This window comes from Myxozyma melibiosi (genome assembly GCF_037950935.1).
Source record: "Myxozyma melibiosi strain Phaff 52-87 chromosome Unknown BZA70scaffold_3, whole genome shotgun sequence".
In the NCBI taxonomy this organism is placed as follows: Eukaryota; Fungi; Ascomycota; class Lipomycetes; order Lipomycetales; family Lipomycetaceae; genus Myxozyma; species Myxozyma melibiosi.
The window spans coordinates 515,442-532,655 of record NW_027042917.1 but is presented as its reverse complement, the minus strand read 5'-3'; the positions used below and the strand labels follow the sequence as shown (position 1 = coordinate 532,655).

At 51.6% G+C, this 17,214-nt stretch overlaps 9 protein-coding genes across 9 annotated transcripts; 3 read left to right on the top strand and 6 right to left on the bottom strand.

The window, feature by feature from the left end:
* Positions 1–14: 14 nt before the first annotated feature.
* BZA70DRAFT_276111 (thioredoxin-like protein) lies at positions 15–1,763 on the bottom strand. The gene is made up of 10 exons (XM_064912250.1): positions 1,747–1,763; positions 1,378–1,555; positions 1,195–1,313; positions 1,060–1,121; positions 965–989; positions 691–900; positions 603–634; positions 456–514; positions 300–384; positions 15–225 (listed from the first exon to the last, which is right to left on the bottom strand). The coding sequence occupies exons 2-10, from the start codon at positions 1,431–1,433 to the stop codon at positions 178–180; spliced, it is 696 nt and encodes a 231-aa protein (XP_064769268.1). The 5' UTR covers positions 1,434–1,555; positions 1,747–1,763; the 3' UTR covers positions 15–177.
* BZA70DRAFT_266559 (emp24/gp25L/p24 family/GOLD-domain-containing protein) lies at positions 1,730–2,577 on the top strand (the record flags this gene model as incomplete). Its single annotated transcript, XM_064911036.1, has 4 exons — positions 1,730–1,873; positions 1,950–2,138; positions 2,214–2,484; positions 2,558–2,577. The coding sequence occupies 4 exons, from the start codon at positions 1,730–1,732 to the stop codon at positions 2,575–2,577; spliced, it is 624 nt and encodes a 207-aa protein (XP_064769267.1).
* On the bottom strand, positions 2,553–4,445 carry BZA70DRAFT_128196 (septin-4). The gene is made up of 3 exons (XM_064909548.1): positions 4,131–4,445; positions 3,605–4,056; positions 2,553–3,538 (listed from the first exon to the last, which is right to left on the bottom strand). Exons 1-3 carry the CDS (start codon positions 4,375–4,377, stop codon positions 2,957–2,959), a joined length of 1,281 nt encoding a protein of 426 aa, XP_064769266.1. The 5' UTR covers positions 4,378–4,445; the 3' UTR covers positions 2,553–2,956.
* A 212-nt stretch (positions 4,446–4,657) lies between these two features.
* BZA70DRAFT_276105 (uncharacterized protein) lies at positions 4,658–5,925 on the top strand. Its single transcript, XM_064912249.1, has one exon. The coding sequence runs from the start codon at positions 4,747–4,749 to the stop codon at positions 5,845–5,847; it is 1,101 nt and encodes a 366-aa protein (XP_064769265.1). The 5' UTR covers positions 4,658–4,746; the 3' UTR covers positions 5,848–5,925.
* Positions 5,926–7,877, bottom strand: BZA70DRAFT_246600 (tRNA synthetases class I, catalytic domain-containing protein). Its single transcript, XM_064910638.1, has 2 exons — positions 7,419–7,877; positions 5,926–7,366 (listed from the first exon to the last, which is right to left on the bottom strand). Exons 1-2 carry the CDS (start codon positions 7,797–7,799, stop codon positions 5,978–5,980), a joined length of 1,770 nt encoding a protein of 589 aa, XP_064769264.1. The 5' UTR covers positions 7,800–7,877; the 3' UTR covers positions 5,926–5,977.
* Positions 7,878–7,994: 117 nt separating this feature from the next.
* Positions 7,995–9,395, bottom strand: BZA70DRAFT_276102 (peptide methionine sulfoxide reductase MsrA). Its single transcript, XM_064912248.1, has 5 exons — positions 9,088–9,395; positions 9,012–9,022; positions 8,822–8,947; positions 8,457–8,760; positions 7,995–8,384 (listed from the first exon to the last, which is right to left on the bottom strand). Exons 1-5 carry the CDS (start codon positions 9,234–9,236, stop codon positions 8,336–8,338), a joined length of 639 nt encoding a protein of 212 aa, XP_064769263.1. The 5' UTR covers positions 9,237–9,395; the 3' UTR covers positions 7,995–8,335.
* On the bottom strand, positions 9,396–11,894 carry BZA70DRAFT_276096 (uncharacterized protein). The gene is made up of 8 exons (XM_064912247.1): positions 11,811–11,894; positions 11,655–11,697; positions 11,530–11,580; positions 11,421–11,468; positions 11,354–11,359; positions 11,156–11,287; positions 10,754–11,101; positions 9,396–10,690 (listed from the first exon to the last, which is right to left on the bottom strand). Exons 2-8 carry the CDS (start codon positions 11,656–11,658, stop codon positions 9,810–9,812), a joined length of 1,470 nt encoding a protein of 489 aa, XP_064769262.1. The 5' UTR covers positions 11,659–11,697; positions 11,811–11,894; the 3' UTR covers positions 9,396–9,809.
* Positions 11,895–13,829, bottom strand: BZA70DRAFT_276094 (P-loop containing nucleoside triphosphate hydrolase protein). The gene is made up of 3 exons (XM_064912246.1): positions 13,195–13,829; positions 12,744–13,139; positions 11,895–12,688 (listed from the first exon to the last, which is right to left on the bottom strand). Exons 1-3 carry the CDS (start codon positions 13,736–13,738, stop codon positions 12,102–12,104), a joined length of 1,527 nt encoding a protein of 508 aa, XP_064769261.1. The 5' UTR covers positions 13,739–13,829; the 3' UTR covers positions 11,895–12,101.
* Positions 13,830–15,149: 1,320 nt separating this feature from the next.
* BZA70DRAFT_266552 (pre-mRNA splicing factor component-domain-containing protein) lies at positions 15,150–17,017 on the top strand (the record flags this gene model as incomplete). The annotated part of the gene is made up of 5 exons (XM_064911035.1): positions 15,150–15,192; positions 15,252–15,270; positions 15,346–15,714; positions 15,774–15,959; positions 16,018–17,017. The coding sequence occupies 5 exons, from the start codon at positions 15,150–15,152 to the stop codon at positions 17,015–17,017; spliced, it is 1,617 nt and encodes a 538-aa protein (XP_064769260.1).
* Between the last annotated feature and the right edge of the window lie 197 nt (positions 17,018–17,214).

The window sequence follows — 17,214 nt, the reverse complement described above, 5'->3', positions numbered from 1 at the left end:
TCTAAAATCTGCGGATGGATTATTTGTATAGTCGAGATATGGTTTATGTTTGTGATGGTTAAGAGATGTCATATTATTGAAGTAATAGAACATTAGCTAGACGCCGCCTATCTGCATCTACATCTGCATCTGCACCAGGCAGACAACCGCGCGTTCTCACAGCTTTTGGCCGGCGAGCTAGTTGGCCTTGAGACTAGTAATGCGCTCAGCAAGGTGAGCAAGGTTCTATATGACGAAAGAGAAATTGTATCAGTATTGGTTGTCTCACAGACGAGGAAGTGGTAGTGAAGGATACGTACGACTGCCTTGTCGAAAGTTCCGGCGACGCCGGGGGAGGCGATGAGGTTTGTGGCCCAGGTGTGGAAGTAGGCGTACTTGGGGTCGCTGTGGTGTACTCAACTAGTTAGAAGGCGTGACGGTAGGGGTAGAGTGTAAAGATGAGAGGGTGTGGTTACGTGGAGAGCTTGGTCAAGACGTCCTTGGAACCGATGTCAGACTCGAGGACGAGGTAGATCTGAGGCGGAGTTAGTATAACGTCAGGAGTTTAACGTCAGGAGTTTATGGATGTGTTTCCAAAGCTGGAATAAAGAGATAAAACATACGCGGGAGACAAAAGGGGCCACCAAGAGCTCAGCTGTAAAAATTGTCAGCACCCAGAAGATATAACCACAGGACAAGCATAAGACATACCCAAAGTAGGAACCTCAGACCCATCAAAAAACGGCTTAGCGTTGACCAAGTACGGCACAAACTTGTCGATAGCATCAAAGATATCGTTCAAGGCCGAGACATCGCCGCCGTAGATGCTCTTGCGGTAGACGGGGAAGAGGAACTCCGAGAAGCGGTCGGAAAGAAGCCTGCTCTGGGCAAGCTTGAAGGGGTCCTTGGGGAGCAATTTGGCTGGGTGAAGTGGTTAGATAAGTAGGAAAATAGAGAGAATTGGGGAAATAGTAGAGTGGGATACCTTCAGGGACAAGATCGGCGACGAACTATGGCCAGAATACAGTCAGTGAGACTCGAGTAAACGTACAGCAGCTGAGCAAAACTGGATATACATACCTCGGTAGTGATAGCACTCTCGATAAGATACTCGTCGCCATACTTCAAAGTAGGAACCTTGCCTATCCACGATCCACTATCAGCATCTTATCCAACAACCATCAGATAAACATCAGATTAGCAACTCCAACTCACCGCCAGGGTTGACCTCCTTCAAGAACCAATCCGGCTTGTTCTTGAGATCAATCTCAATGTACTCAAACTCGACGTTCGCCTGAGTGAGCGCAATCCAGGTGCGCGCAGCCCACGGGCAGCTAGAGAACCGTCAGCGTTAGCAGTCTTGCTCCTTCCACGAGCTCAATTAGACGCAAAACGCACATGATGCAGCAGTACAGCTTAATCGGCTTGGGCGGGATGATTTTGGCCAACGACATTGGGGAAACAAGAAAACTCGGGCGGTAAAAGAGGAATTGGCTCTGTTTGCGGAGGGAAGACGATCGATAACGGTGGAGGTTTGGATTAAATAGCGGGATTAGCTGATGAGTAAGCGGAATTGCTTACGTCATTTGTTAGCAACGGGGTTTGTGTTGAAGTCACGGGACTTGAATTGAGGAGGCATCGACACGCTCGAGGTGTCCACAACCCGCTCTGTTGAAGGAAGGATCTGGATCGAGCAGGAAGAAAGAGAGAAAGGAAAGCAATCGGGACAGATAAAAAGGAAATACAAGAAATGATGAAACTACTCACATTGCTCTCGCTCTTCGTCAGCTACGTCTCGGCCACGGCCCTGACCTACAGCGTGGCCGCGAACGAGCGCGCGTGCTTCTACGCCGACGTGAAGCAGACCGGTGTCAAAGTCGCGTTTTATTTCGCTGTGCGTCGTGTGTTTTAATTACTGAAGACTGTGTGTGGATTGTTTTGCTAATTACTGTTGATTGTTGTTGTTGTAGGTGCAAAGCGGAGGATCGTTCGATATCGACTACGCTGTCACGTCGCCTACTTTGAAACTAATCCTCGAAGGAGAGAAGGAGCGTCAGGGAGATTTCGTGTTTACCGCCAACGAGGTCGGCGAGTACCGATTCTGCTTTTTGAACGAGATGTCGACTTTTGCTGAAAAGCTTGTTGACTTTGAGATCGCTGTATGTGTCCCCTGTCGTCAGATAATCGAGCCGTTGTGAAGAAGCATCACCAAACTAATCATCCTCAAACCCCAGGTCGAGAACGAGGACCGCGCAGAACTACCGATCAAGCCCGCTACCGCGACAGAAGACGTGTCGCCTCTGGAAAACAGCATCCACTCCGTCTCGGGAAAGCTGACTACGATCTCGCGGACGCAGAAATACTTCCGCACGCGCGAGAACCGAAACTTCGCGACAGTCAAGTCGACCGAGAACAGGATCTTTTGGTTCCAGATCGTGGAGTCGGTTGCGATTGTCGCTATGGCTTTGGGGCAGGTTGCTATTGTGCAGTATTTCTTCACTGGCTGTAAGTGCTTCTGTTTCATATAGTCATTTCATATAGTGAGATCGTGTTCTGGATTCTAACTTGTATCATCCAGCTCGCAAGGGATTCGTTTAAACATTCTTAGAATGTAAGGAGAAAGAATGATGCGTGTAGGATACACAACAAACAGTACAGATTATCAAATCAATTCAAATCATTTAGTTTTTGAAACATTGTATTACTGCACACTACTCCATCAATCCACGCAAACTATAGACTTGCTGTCGTAAACCTCACAGCTGGACGATCGATACCAGTACAGCAATCAGATCTGGAAAAGAGAAAAAGAACTGGATAGACATTGAAGAAGCAAACCCTAAACATAATCATATACAAAGACAAAAGAGAAACAAGATGAACAAAGCAGTACTGGAATTTTAGTTGTCCTTTAGGAATGAAAAACAGAGCAAGCAAAGAAACAGGAAATATAAAAAACAAAAAAGAAAAAACCAGATCAGCGTTTAGCATTACTCCGGCCGCCCGAGTAGTTTGGATGAGCATCAAGCTTGAGCTGCGTCATGTGAATGCTGTCCTGGATCTTCTCGAGATCCTTGTTCAGCCTATCGCGCTCAGCAATAAGACGCTGCTCCCACTGTCTAAACCTCTTCTCCTCCTGCTTGACCTGCTCTGTAAACTGTCTCTTGAGCGCCTCTTCCTCCTCCTTGAACTTGGGGTTATCAAGCTTCCGCGGCCTGGCCTCGCCAAACTTGCGCGTCTCCATCTGTTGCAGTCTATAGGCCTCATAGTGCTTCTCCTCGGTGGAGTATATCAGATCGAGCATGTCGATTCTGATCAGCAGATCCCGCAGCTTGACAAAGTCGCAGTGCTCCTCGTTCTCGACCTCGGCAACGCCCCAGAGGTACTGGCGGCCCTTGACCACGCGGCCGTCGGCGGTCTGCACGTCGGTCTCCGATCCAATCACTGCGTATGGCATCGCGGCGATGATCTCGCGTGCCTTGTCGGCCATGAGCGGGTCGTCATCCTCGATAGGAGGAGTGTAGACCTTGATATCCTGTGCCTCAATCACCTGGCGAATCTATTTTTGTAATAATACTGTTAGCCAGTCTTCTCATTGCACTTGAATAGTAGCTCTAGCACCCACCCGAAGCTTGAACTCAGCAAGATCCTCCGAAGAGATTGTATCAGCCTTTGCGATGACAGGGATCAAATTGACACGGGTCGAGAGCCGCTTCATGACCTCGATATCGAGAGGCTTGAGGGTATGGCCGGTAGGTCTGATAAAGTAAAGACAGGCATGGACGCGCATATCGACCTTCTCAGCACGATGAGGCTGCTGCTCCTGCACCATAAAGCTCTCGTGCTGGTCGTCGAGGAACTCGACGATCGGCGTCCACGCTTCTTTGTTGTTGACGTAGTCGCCAAAGCCAGGAGTGTCGACGACGGTCAAGCGGATCCTGAAGTCCCGCTCCTCGAGCTCGGCCTTTGTGATCTCGATCTCGACCGTCTGAGAGGTCTGCTTGGCGTGTCGACGTCTGTTGTCCGCATAGCTCTTGACCGAGGTGGAGAAAAGGGTGTTGACGAAGGTGGTCTTGCCTGTAAACAGTTGACGTGTTAGTGCCTCCTCGGCGGTCTCTCTCTTGCTCTCCTCCACAGCACAGCACACGTACCTAATCCAGACTCTCCGCAGACCATCAACGTGAACGAAGCACCTCGCTTCGAGACAATTTTGCGTCTAGAAATGATAAGAACCGTCGTTAGCAAAGCAGACTGTTGAAGAGGTGACGCGTCGCGTGTCTGCTTCTCCTTCCTCTCTCCCTCCTCCCTCCCACCCCAACAGCAGACACTACGAAACCGCAGCAAGCACAAAACACACCTCTGATCAGGCAGGTTAGCGATTCCAATTTCGGGGGCCATGGTGAGAATAAAGAGAGGCGCGTGGGTGGATGAGTGAGAAGCTGTTGCTGTGACGGTCGAGTTAGAAATGCGGCCGCCCCTTAATTCAGACTGGCCGCGCGCACACTAACAAACCGCGTGCTGTGTTGGGGTGGGAATTACGAACTTTACTCATACTTTGCTCTGTATTAACCTACCCATTATACTTCATAGTAATGCTGACACTTCAAGGGCCGCGTACTGTCAGCACAAGGGTCTGGTCCCAAATCTTTTTTTTCTTCGCAGCTCTGCCATATCGGAAGCCATCGCGACATTTACTTCGCGAACCAGCAGAAAACACCCTCCCCCGACGCACCGAACTGTTCTCCGCCCGGCTGCGACTCGAAGAATATGTCGCGCACACTTGTATCATTCAGTCGGAGGGCGCCCGCGCTGCTCGCGAGCAGGCTGGTCAGATTCAGCAGCACAGAAGCGACCCCGAGCCCGCCACAGTCCTTCAAGACCCTGCTCGACGCCCTCTACACTAAGACCACGAAACGCGTGATCGAGACCGACGTTGCCTCGGGCCAGCTTGCGCAGGAAATCCTCCTGCGGCGCTCGATGGGCAAGAAGCTCACAGAGGAAGATCGCGTGCTCGAGAACAACGGACGCAAAAGAGTTATTGAAGCACGACCTGCTTCGCAAAAAGAGGTTACCGCGCTGATCAAGGCAATTGAGCACAAGAGCGATATCGATGGGCTCGTGGCGCTCATAGGTCGTCTGGGAAAACAGAAAAGGGGATACCGCACCCCGGACTGGCAGTCGGCCTTACTCTTCCGACACCTGGTCCTGAAGGGGTTTTACCCAGAGGCCACCCGGCTTATGAACACCCCCCGCGAGCATAACTTCTCTCGTGGCCCCGAGACCCGGCACGAGCTCCTTCGAACATACGCAATCCATCTCCGACTGGCCGAGCACTCTGTCTCAAGCACGGGAACCGTCGCTCGCCGTTTCGAGCGCTACGTCAATGACCCGCTCTACAACGGACTTGCTATCGCCTCGCTCGGAGCCATCATGCACAACACTTCCTATTATATCCCTGCCCACCTGCCCATCCAGCACGCTGCAGCCGTCAAGAAATTCACCGAGCTTCTCGGAGGAGCTGTCGACGAGCACCCAATATCAACGCCTGTGAGCTCAATCAAGTCGTTTACCAACAATCAGCTGATTGCGCTAGAGCGCTTGCTCGTTGACTTTGAACTCACCCACCAAGGACTCGTCAAGACCCGCGAGGTCATTGATCAGTCTGACGCGGAGCTTCTGAAGCTCAACAGCAAACTCACTTCTCTGTTTGAGACTAAACAGAGGGAGCTCCGCGAGGCGTTGGCTGCCCGTGCTCAGTTCTTGGGCCGAGCCAACTTCACCAGTTGGACGCTGGAAAAGTACGAGGAAGCACTGAGTCGCCGGGCACCTGCATCTGAAGAGCCTGAAGCGGAAGAGGCTGAGGCGTAGGTTGCTCATGGCAATTGATGAGGAGATTGTAAAAATAACTACGTATCATACTACTTGTATATATCCTTCTTTCAGAATAATAAAAAAACTTCATATATTCAAGATAGCAACAACATTTTTATACTACAGTTTACTTCTTCGCGCCATACTTTGAAACGGTCTTTCCGTCCGGAATAGTGAAAAACACAGCAGGCGAAGACTCAGAGTACGGCTTGTCGAGTCTGTAGTAGCCCTTGCGTTCAAACTGAATGATATCTCCCTCCTTCAGCTCACGCACGTTGAGATCAGCCACCGCAGCAGTGTGGAACTCGGTGTTCGGGTTGACAAAGTCCTTGATGTCGTCGTTCTCCTCGAGCTTGTCCTTCGTGATCAAGCTGTCAAAGTCGACGAGATCGACAGGAGTCAGCTCGGGAGTGCTCGCGAGCCAGGTAACCTTCTTCTCGGTCTTCTTGAAGTCACCCTCGAGGTGCAGCACGGCGTCGATTCCAGTCACAATCTCGCCGTCCTTGTGGATGGTCTTCAGGATGGCATTACCCCAGTCCATCAAAGTGATCTCCTCACCTTCCTTGAAAGTCTGCGCGTCCTCCTGATCCACAAAGATCTCAGACCCATACATAACCTTCTTGGTTCCAAGCTCGGCGTTTTTCTTGTGCTTGGGCTTGTCCTCGGTGAAAGTAGCGGCAGGTCCACCCTCGAGCGTGATCTTGACCTTGTTCTCGTCAATCACAGCAACGTACCGGGGAGCCACGGGATCGATCTCCTTCTTGTTTGTAGCCCAGATCAAACTCCATTCGAGGTTCAGGATGTTCTTCGACGGACCCTGCGCCAGGATGAACTTGCGCAGTCCCTCGATCGTCATACCGCGTCTACGCACACCGCGGATGGTAGGGAACCGGGGATCGTCCCATCCGGAGACAAGACCCTGGTCGACGAACCACTGCAGCTTGCGCTTACTCAGCAGAGTCCTGACAAAGTTGATCCGGCTGAAATCCCAAATGTTGACCTTGCGCATTCCAACGGCCTTAAGAACCCATTCGTACTGCGGGTTGCGGTCGCGGTATTCGTTGGTACGGAGCGCGTGGGTGACGCCCTCGATTGAGTCGACGATCGGGCACGCAAAGTCGTAGGTGGGATAGACCTTCCATTTGGTGCCCAGACGGTGGTGAGGAGTCAGGTTGCATCTGTACATGACGGGGTCGCGAAGCGCCTTGTTGGGCGACGTGACCGACAGCTTCGCACGAATGCAGTTCTTGAGACCTTCTTCGGTACCATCGCACATCTCCTGGAAGATCTTCAAGTTCTCCTCGACAGTGCGCTCGCGACGGGCGCTGGCGATTCCCTCGGTGCGCTCCTCACGCATCTGCTCGACCGGGGTGTCGTCGGCGTAGGCCTTGCCGTCGGTGATCATCTGGATCATGATCTTGTACAAAGTGTCAAAGTGGTCCGAAGTGTACGAGACCGAGTCGCCCTTGATTCCCATCAACTCGAGATCCTCAAGGATCGCATCTTGGAATTCCACCTATCTCGCTGTTAGCCAAAGCTCTTCATCTGATAAAAGCTCTGTATCTTACATTCTCCTTGCTAGGGTTCGTATCGTCGAATCTGATGAGGAGTTTTCCGTGGTAATGCTGGGCAAAGTACTGATTCAACAACGCAGCCTTTGCGTGTCCGATGTGCAGATATCCACTGGGCTCAGGCGGGAAACGAGTCACCACCTGTCCGTCGACCGCGTTCTTCAGATTGATGTTGTAGTTCGCGCCCGAGTCCTTTCCTCCTTTCCCGCCCTTGCCGCCCTTGCCTTGAGCACCGTCTCCGCCCTTGCCACCCTTCTTGCCCTTCTTCTCGCCCGCCTCCTTAGCCGGAGCTGGGGCCGGAGCAGCAGCAGCAGGTGCGTCGGCAATCGTAGTAGCCTCGAGCTTCGCGGCGACTTCTTCAGGCTTAGTATCAGCCATTGCGTACAGTATTCAGTTGTAAATCAGTAATCAGCTCAAAAATACAGCACAACTATGTGTCTGCGAAGATTGAAGATGGCGATGGATCAAATAGAAAAAAAAAACTTGGGCTCGCGCGGCTTTGGGGCCCGGAGTGGATTGATTATATAGGGTTTGGGTGATATGACTAACTGTCTGTTAGTAGTTGCTGATCAATGATTATTCATTTGATGCTTGATGGAGTTATAGAAGGGATTGTTTATGATATGGTGTTTATAGACGATGTGATATCCAGCTGAGGTTTGTGCGTCTGGTCAGCTGCGTCCTCTCAGAGCACTCGCCGGCTGGTATCAACTCGGTCTGCTGGAGGAAGGAAAGCAGTCTCAAGCACTTCTAAAGGCATTACATATATCATATACGGAAATTCAGAGTAAGATGATAGAGCAGCGAGTGTTCAAACTGAATCCTCAAAGGTGCATAACTTCATTAACGAAACTAGTATTCATACCACATCCCATCTGATACTTAGCCCATCCAATACTTAGCCCATCCAACGCTTAGCGGTTCATAGGAGTCGTCCGAAGGAAATGAGTAGGGCATTCATATCTAGATAAATAACACGTACAGTCAGCACCTCAACTATTAAGTATCTGCCAAATCAATGCATAGAAAACACACCCGTAAGGATTCTTATCCAAATACAGCTGATGATACGTCTCAGCGTCCCAAAACGTCTGGATCGGAACAATCTGCGTCGCGATCGGAGTATCCGGATAAAACGTCTTCTGCAGCCGCTCCTTGACCTCCTCTGCAGTCTGCTTCTGCTCGTCCGAGTGGTAGAAAATCACCGATCTGTACTGCGGACCCCGGTCGGGGCCTTGTTGGTTGTACTGCGTGGGGTCGTGCATGCGGAAGAAGAAGTCAAGCAGAGTGTCGTAGGAGACTAGTTTGGGGTCAAACACAATCTGCAGCGCTTCGGCATCTGTATAATAAGGCGGTTAGAGCGAGGAGCACATGCTGGGAACGATATGATGATGACTTACGGCCGGTGTTGGCGCCACAGACTTCTCTGTAAGTCGGGTTCTTGACCGAGCCACCGCTGTAGCCTACGCGGCAATCAAGTAATCCCTTTCCGTTACCAAAGTACTTTCGGTATATGTGCTCGACTCCTGCAAGTTCATCAGGCAATTAGTAACCGCAGTAGGTAAAAATCTCAGTATACCAGCGACATACCCCAAAAGCACCTAGAAGCAGCACGTCAGCGCAAGTCCAATAAAACAGCCCTCAACTATATAGTATAACAACATACCCAGCAGCAATAGTCGCAATCTCAGCACCTTCAGGCACAGTCATGGTCGGAGACACAGCACCTGCAGTGGACGCCAAACCAGCGGTCCCGTTAGCAACGATCGACGGACCTCTGACGGCGCGGAGAATGTTCTGAAAAATAGAAGCCATAAGCAAAAAGATAATAGGATACAGTAGATATCTGGAATACAGAGCCAGTATGCGTTTAGAAAAAGGTCGATTTCTGCTTTTGTCTGGCAGAGTCGTGAAGCTTTCAAAAGAGATGAGCAGCCGCAGCGGATGATAAAGCTTTAAATGAAGACCTGATGTCATCAACCAGGGACTGTTCTGATAACTATTCACTATATCCTTCAAATAGTCTCGGTTATCTCTACTATTCCAATATACTAGCAGGTTATTCTACAGGGCAGGCTTGCTACAGTCGTCGGTAGTACTCGTCGCGATATCGGTAGAAAAAACTAGATAGAACTTTTATATACCACATAAAGTAATCAAGAATAGTAAAATAAAGTAGGAAATAAAAAGCAGAGAGATATAAAACTACAATCAAGCAAATGAAAGAAAGAAATAAGAAATCCAGACAAGTAGACGAAGCGCGTCATCTCCGCCCCCCATTCATCCAATTAAGCATGCGATCCATCTCGGTGATATTCTTTTCTCAGAGTAAACATGTCATTCTCGTCTCATCCCAAAGGCCCAATCAATCGTTTAGTGACCGATGACTTATTTGCCGTTGGTTCTCTTCGCGGGCTTCGACACAACCGACCAGTCATCGCCGTCAGCAGCCTCGTCAGCAGCCTGCTGGACAGGTGTCTCCTCAACAGTCTCCTTCTTCTCCTCCTCCGCAGCGGCCTCCTCGTCCTCGTCATCCGGGATAAAGTCGTCATCGGCCGCAGCAGCAGTGCGCAGAACGTCAAACGTCTTCTTGGGAGGCGCGGGCGCGGGGGACTCCTCCTTCTTCTCCTCGACAGGAGCAGGCGAAGCAGCAGCAATAGCAGACGGAGCGTGGTCACCAGTCTTTCGGTGCGCCATAATCGCCCGATCGGTCTCCTCGGCAGCAGCCTTAGCCGCAGCAGCAGCCGCCGCCTCGCGCTCCTCGCGCTCCTTCGCCTCGTCGGCCTGCTTTTGCCGGCGCTCGGCCTCCTTCTGGGCCAGTCGCTGCTCGATCTCGGCCAACTTCTTCGCAGTGTCGACAGGCGCAGCGCCGCCGAACGGGTTCGACTTGCTCTTGGTGACGGGCGCAGGCGCCGGAGCAGCCGCAGCCTCAACGGGCACGGTACGCGGCTTGAGTGCCAGTCTCTTGCGCTCGGTAGGAGCAGGGCGCTGGTCCGCGCCGTCGTTCTGCTCGGGCGTGCGGCCTCTGCGGAACATCCGCTCGGGCTCTGGGTTTCGTGGGCCGCGCCAGTTGTCGAACGAGCGCGGGTTCTCGGGCTCGGCGCTGTCGCGGTTCGAGCGCGAGCCGGACGACGAACGGCTGCCGAAGCTCGTGCGTCGGTCCTCGACGGGCACCGGGAGAGGGCCACGGCGCTCCCAGTTGCCGAAATCGCGAACCTTGCCGTCAGACGGCTTCTTTCTCCACTCTCCGGTTGTACGGTCATCCTTGGCTGTAGGATTAAGAGGTTAGCGTCTGAAAATATATACGCAGGAGAAAAAGAAAGACAACGTACGTGAGTCAGCAACGTTGATTCTGACAGGGCGGTTCAGAATCTCCTCGCCAGTTCTGTCCAACGCCTTCTCCAGAGCCTCTCTGTCCTCAAACTCGACATAAGCAAATCCCTTTGGCTGCTCCATGCGGTCGCGAATGACGCGCACAGTCTTGATCGGGAATCCGTCAAAGAACGCAGTAAGGTCCTCGTCGACAGCTTCGTTCGCAAGGTTTCCAATGAAAGCAGTGAAAGGAGGCTCGTCGGGGATAGGCAGCGGCTCGCGCTCCTGGCGTCTGTACTCATCACGCGGACCATCGCGGAGGGGCTCAGAGCTCTCGAATTTGCTTCCTCGGCTCAGATCGTTGAAGTCTAGTACGGATGTCAGCAGACCGTCATCTGTAAAACAAGGGCTCGCATGCATACCTCTCTCTGGACGCTCTTGACGCGAGGGGGGAACGTAGCGGTCGGGCGCACCACTGCCGAATCTTTCACCGCGATCAGCGCGGTCGCCGTAACGGTCGTTCGATGAGTTGCCGTAGCGATCGTTGCCCATGCCTAAAGGTCAAGATTAGTTCATACTGCTCCCAAGAACTAACAGCAAGGTAGTGTAGCAAGGCGTACTCGAAGCTATAGATAGCAGGTTAGCACAAACATCTCTTTATTATTAACAAGACAGAGCACGACTTACGAATAGGAGGCAAGTCCTCAACCATATCATCAGCCCATGATCCGAAAGCTAAGTAGAAAATGTCAGCCTGAATTTGCAAATATTGAGGCATTCGAGAAATTCTCCTTACTCTCATCGGCTAAGAAAGAGCCCAGGCTCAACTTAACTCCCTTTTTAGGACCTGCACGATGAACCTGTTAGTTTTGATGCTCTCTGGCAGGTAACAAACCACTGAATAGTACAGCAAACACATACCCATATTGAAAGATCAAAAGTCGTTGAAGAAATATAATTCAAGCTTCAGCAATTAAGGAGATGTTAGCACATTTCAGCACCGCGCAGACCAGCCGAGCCAGTACAGCCCCAGCCAGACACCCAGACAACAAAAACAAGACACAGAACCAAACATACAATACGTTAAACCAGCAACCAAGGCAAGAAGCAGTTTGGTCGAAGGCGATAGCAGGTTGAAAGGTGAACTAAATCGCAGCGCGATGAAAACTCGGAAAAAAAATTACTGGCTGGGACTTTGACGCCAACTTTTGGTTTTGGCATAAATGGGAAAAGAAGCTGCGTTTAGAGCCACAACTGCATAATATTGTCACATTTACTGCTATCTATCTACACTGGTTATTTTGATATGGGGAACAGAGAGCGAATAGCCGATTACTTCCTCCGGATTTTATCTTCTGCTCTCTGTTCTTACTCGACAAGACCCTGCTCGGGCTTGGTGTGTCCGCCGTGCAGACGGATGTACTTGTCGCAGCGCGGGATCTCGTCGTTGACGTGGCCGATCGCAATCACCGTCCCGCCCCACTCGTCGACAAACTTCTTGCACCGGAAAATGCTCTCGTCGTTCATGGCCGAGAAGGCCTCGTCGAGAATCAGGATCTCGGGGTTGCGGATGATTGCGCGGATGAAGAGCACGACTTTTTGGTCGTTGAGCGTGAGGTCGCCGAACGTAGTGTTTCCGTCGACCTTGAAGTACTCCAGTAGCTTATTCACGCGCTCGTACATTTGCTCCTTGTTCAGACCGCCCGCGACATGCGCAGACGCAGCAGGCGGCAGGAAGCTGCCGACAGTAAATCCGGTAGCAGCTGCCGATCTGGCTTTCAGGGTCTTGGGGAAGATAGCGTGGATCTCGGGAGAAGCATGGCCGATGGCGCGGTTGATTGAGAAGTAGTTGTGCTTGCCGACCTTGCGCGGCTCGTCAAACATCTTGATCTTTGAGTTCCAGGACTTGGGGTGGTCGGCAGTGAGCATCGAGAGCAGCGTGCTCTTACCCGATCCTATAACAGAGATGTCAGCGAGTCCGGGGTGGTCTGTGGATCAATGTAGGCTTACCGTTGTTTCCTCGCAAATGCCATCGATCGCCGCGCTTGACGACCCATTTCAAATCGTTGATAACCATCCGGTCTTCGTACTGAATCGTAGCGTGATCGATATCGATAATAGACTCCACGCCCTCGCGCAACGGGGGCGTCATTCCCGCGGCCTCAAAGTCAAACGGCTCGACATCGTGGAACAAGGCGTTGCGCTGGTCAATCAGTTTCTTGATCGTCGGCGCCACAGCCTCTTTCGTTCCGGCATCGACAATCCCGTTCTCGTCTGCGACAGCCATATGTGTGATCCACGACGGAACCGGCTCGTGCGCGCGCAGGCCGAGAATCACGTATGGGTTGGGATACAACTCGCCGAGCATGTTTGCCAGGTTCTCCGTAGCACCAGGATCCAGTCCGACTAGAGTACTCGTTAGAATTAGACAATAAAAGTAGCCAGAAGTTGTTTTACTCACGGAACGGCTCATCCGCGAGCAGGATCCGCGGGCTCTTCAGCAGGCCCCGGGCAATGCGAGCGCGTCGATTCTGTCCGTTACTGAGCGTAACCACCCACTGCTTGAGCAATTGCCGAAGTCCGAGTCTATCGACGACCTCATTAAACACCTTTTCCTGCTTCTCAATCGCCGCCGTATCTGTTTTATCTGCATGGAACGCGCTTCTGAGAAAAGACTCAAGATCTGCGTCCTCGGCCTCGCGGAAGAACTCGTATCGCGCCGCCAGATAGGCGGGCTTGATGTCGGTGTCGAACATGATCAAGCTGCACGCGGTCGCCGGCCAGACCTTGTTCTCCAAGAACGGGTAGGTCCGCGAAGAAGCCGGCACGGCGGTGAATTGACCGGCCAGGGCTTGCAAAAGACGAGACTTGTGTGTGCCTGTGACGGCCCATTTCTGGGTCGGCAGGATATCGAGCGATAGTGGGTTTGTGAACAGGTTCTTGCCGTGGTGCTGCGGACGCAACAGCGCGTCTTTGAACACGACGAGGGCCTTTCCGGACGACATCGCTGCTGTTCTGGTCCTCGATGATCCGGTGAACAAACAGGTCTGGCGAGGAGCAGGAACAGTGAGTCAGAGAGGGTCGAAGCTCTGCTCGAGGACCACGAACAGAAATAAAAACCGGCGGCCGATATCGCTGCGGCTTTGGTTTCCTCGGCTTCTCCACAAACGCTCCCCTCTTCCCACACCTCGCCTTCCTCCTCACAGCCATGTTTACTCTATTCCAGTCAAAGCGGCCGGTAAGTGCTGGTTTGGTATTTGCATACTACTTACATGAAGCTGACCTGCCAACCATCTTCTCCAGACAGTCGACAACCCCGCAGATCGACCACGGTTCACGCCCTCAAAACCGCCACTTGCTTGTCCGATGCCCAGCGCCCCCCAACAGCAGACCTCTGCCTCAAGACCAAAGCACGACGGTCTCAGCTACGATCCAGCGCGGACGCACCCTGTGTTCTTTGGCCGGCTGAACGCGCTCAGCTCGGCGAAAGCGGGCGCGCGGGAGTCGGACTCGCGCATCTCGCATCCGGCGTCGTGGGGGTACCAGGGTGCGTCTGGAAAGTGCGGAACTGGAGCTTGCGCGCGGTGTGCCCACAAGCTCTGAATTTCTATTATTATGTTGTGCTTTCTCTCTGGCATGGTTTGTGATGGGACTCAACGACGACGAAAGCCACTCGCTGCGAGAAATGCTCATCATTTATCGTCTCGTTTATCGTCAACTCCATCGGCTTGGGAAATCACCATAATTCTACTTATGAGAACAGATGATACCTTGAAAAACATTTGAGGTTTGAAGATTGCAGAAATTAGGATCAAGTGAGTACCGGATATGTACCTTTGGGAGTTTGGGGTATGGAATCATGAAAATATATTACAATCAGCAATTTTTGCACAAGCGCTCCGTGCTGTTTGGACTGTGTCGAGCCGCATAATTCCAAAGGCAGCGGAACCCACTGATGAAATTATAATCATAGCGGGCTATCTACGTCAGATGGTAAATAGTAGTGATGCTGATAATCCTGCAAAGTAGGAGCTGTGTCGACAACTACCATGCAGCGGCACTGATCCTCCCGCAAACTCACTCTTCACACCCATGCCATAATGCAAACTAAACACGCAGTCAAAGTCATATTAAAACTCCACTACATCTGCATCCTATAGAGTATATAGAGATTTCTTTGTGAATATCATATGGCTGTGGTGGGATATTGGTACCAACGCCTCAGCTTACATTCTGAACGGCAAGATTTTGACTTCAACAGCTTCAGTAAACACAAATGAAAGCTGAATAAACTGCATTCATCACCGCGTTCGCAGTCATCAGTCTGAGAGAAAGAGACAGGGAGTGTGGATTATAGTACTCAGCTGTCTGGATTATTGCTAGAGCAGTGCAGAAAACCGGAAGGTGTAATACAGCATGGCTCCGTATATCAAGGGAGGCGTGTGGACTAACGTTGAAGGTAAGCTCGTAGTCTTGATGATTTGGTTTACGGCGTATATACTGACCTGTTTAACATAGACGAGATCCTTCGAGCTGCGTAAGACCACTCAGACACTTCAGTCATCACAGTTGTACATCCTGACAGAATACTGACTTTCTTGTTAACATCTAGGATCGCAAAGTACGGTCTCAATCAATGGTCTCGAGTATCCTCTCTCTTCAACCGCAAGAGTGCAAAGCAAGTCAAAGCCCGCTGGAACGAATGGCTTGATCCGTCGATCAAGAAGCTAGAGTGGTCGCGCGAGGAGGACGAAAAACTGCTGCATCTCGCTAAGCTTATGCCCACGCAATGGCGAACGATCGCACCGATTGTTGGCCGCACGGCCACGCAGTGCCTCGAGCGGTACCAGAAGTTGCTGGACGATGCGGAAGCGTTGGAGAGTGGTGAGCTTGGGCTGATGGGACCGGGAGGGGAAGCTCATGCTGCTGATCAGATCAGAAAGTTGAGACCAGGAGAGATCGATCCTGATCCGGAGACGAAGTAAGACCATAACTGTAGAGCGGTATGATTTGACAAATACTAACATGCTATGTTTCTAGACCCGCACGTCCTGATGCGATTGACATGGACGAAGATGAAAAAGAGATGCTTTCAGAAGCGCGCGCTCGTCTTGCGAATACGCAGGGCAAGAAAGCCAAGCGGAAAGACAGAGAGCGTCTTCTTGAGGAAAGTCGTCGTCTTGCTGTTCTCCAGAAACGGCGCGAGCTCAAACAGGCGGGAATAAAGTGAGTGGTTTCTTCACTACCGTTTTGCTTGATTGGTTGGTGCTAACGACGCGTACAGCGTGAAACTGAAAAAGAAAAACCGCAATGCGATGGACTACAACGCTGATATCCCATTCGAGCACCAGCCCGCGCCAGGGTTCTACGACACCACCGAAGAGATCAACACCAACTACCAAGACAAAGCGATATTCGACGCGCGAACCAAGAAATTCGGCACCCGAAGACGCGACACCGAAGATCCGAACGCGAGCCATAAGCGGCAAAAGGAGGAGGGCAAGGACGCCGACGCGGCGGATAAGCAGGCGGTGATGCGCGCGGAGCGGTTACAAAAGTTGCAGGAAGAAGAGCAGATTTCAAAGAGGCGGAGACTTTCGCTGCCTGCGCCGCAGGTGTCGGAAGCAGAGGTGGATGAGATTGTGAGGATAGGGACGAAGGCGCCGGTGTTGGAAGAGGTTGATGAGGATGAAGCTGAAGACGATATTTTTGGGTCTGGGAGCGGAAGTGGAGGCATTGCTGATCTGCTAAAGAAAGGGTTTAGTAATTTGCCAAAGCCAAAGAATGATTTTGAAATCGTGGCGCCGGAGGAAGCGGAAGAAGAAGAAGAGGTTTCTCTCGCGGTACAACTGGAAGAGGCAGAGTTGGAAGAGGATGCGGGCGAGCGAGAGCGAAAGATTAAAGCCATTCGAGCTATCGAGGAAGAGCGCGCGCTGGCCAGACGATCTCAAGTTCTCCAGCGCGGGCTGCCTCGCCCCCTGCTGATCGACCGCAAGAGACTTGTGTCAAAGGCCGAGCTGGAGAGCAAAGACGCGGTGATTGCGGAGATTGCAAAGGAGTATCGCGATCTGGTGACTTCTGATGCGCTGAAATACCCGGTGCCGCAGGGACAGCTGCTGAACGCGAAGGACGCGCCGCAGCTGGATGATCTTGATGATGGGCTGAAGAAGAAGGCGATGGCTTTGATTGAGGAGCAGGTTTCTAGCCAGGGAGATTTGGAGGAGTTTACAAAGAGGATGATGGAGTCGTTTATTGCTCGGCCGTTTAAATTGGCGGGGCTGTAGGATGTATTTAGAATAAATATGTAATTATGCTATAAAAGAAGAAAACGCCACTCCGAATTGTGATGTGAAAGCTCTGGATAGACCGCACGAGCAAGAACGAAAATGAGATGAGACTGTATCATACATAAATGCAACAAGAGAAATGAAGGATACCAGAGCTGGATGCTAGTTTGTCATTTCGTGATCTGTAGAATTGG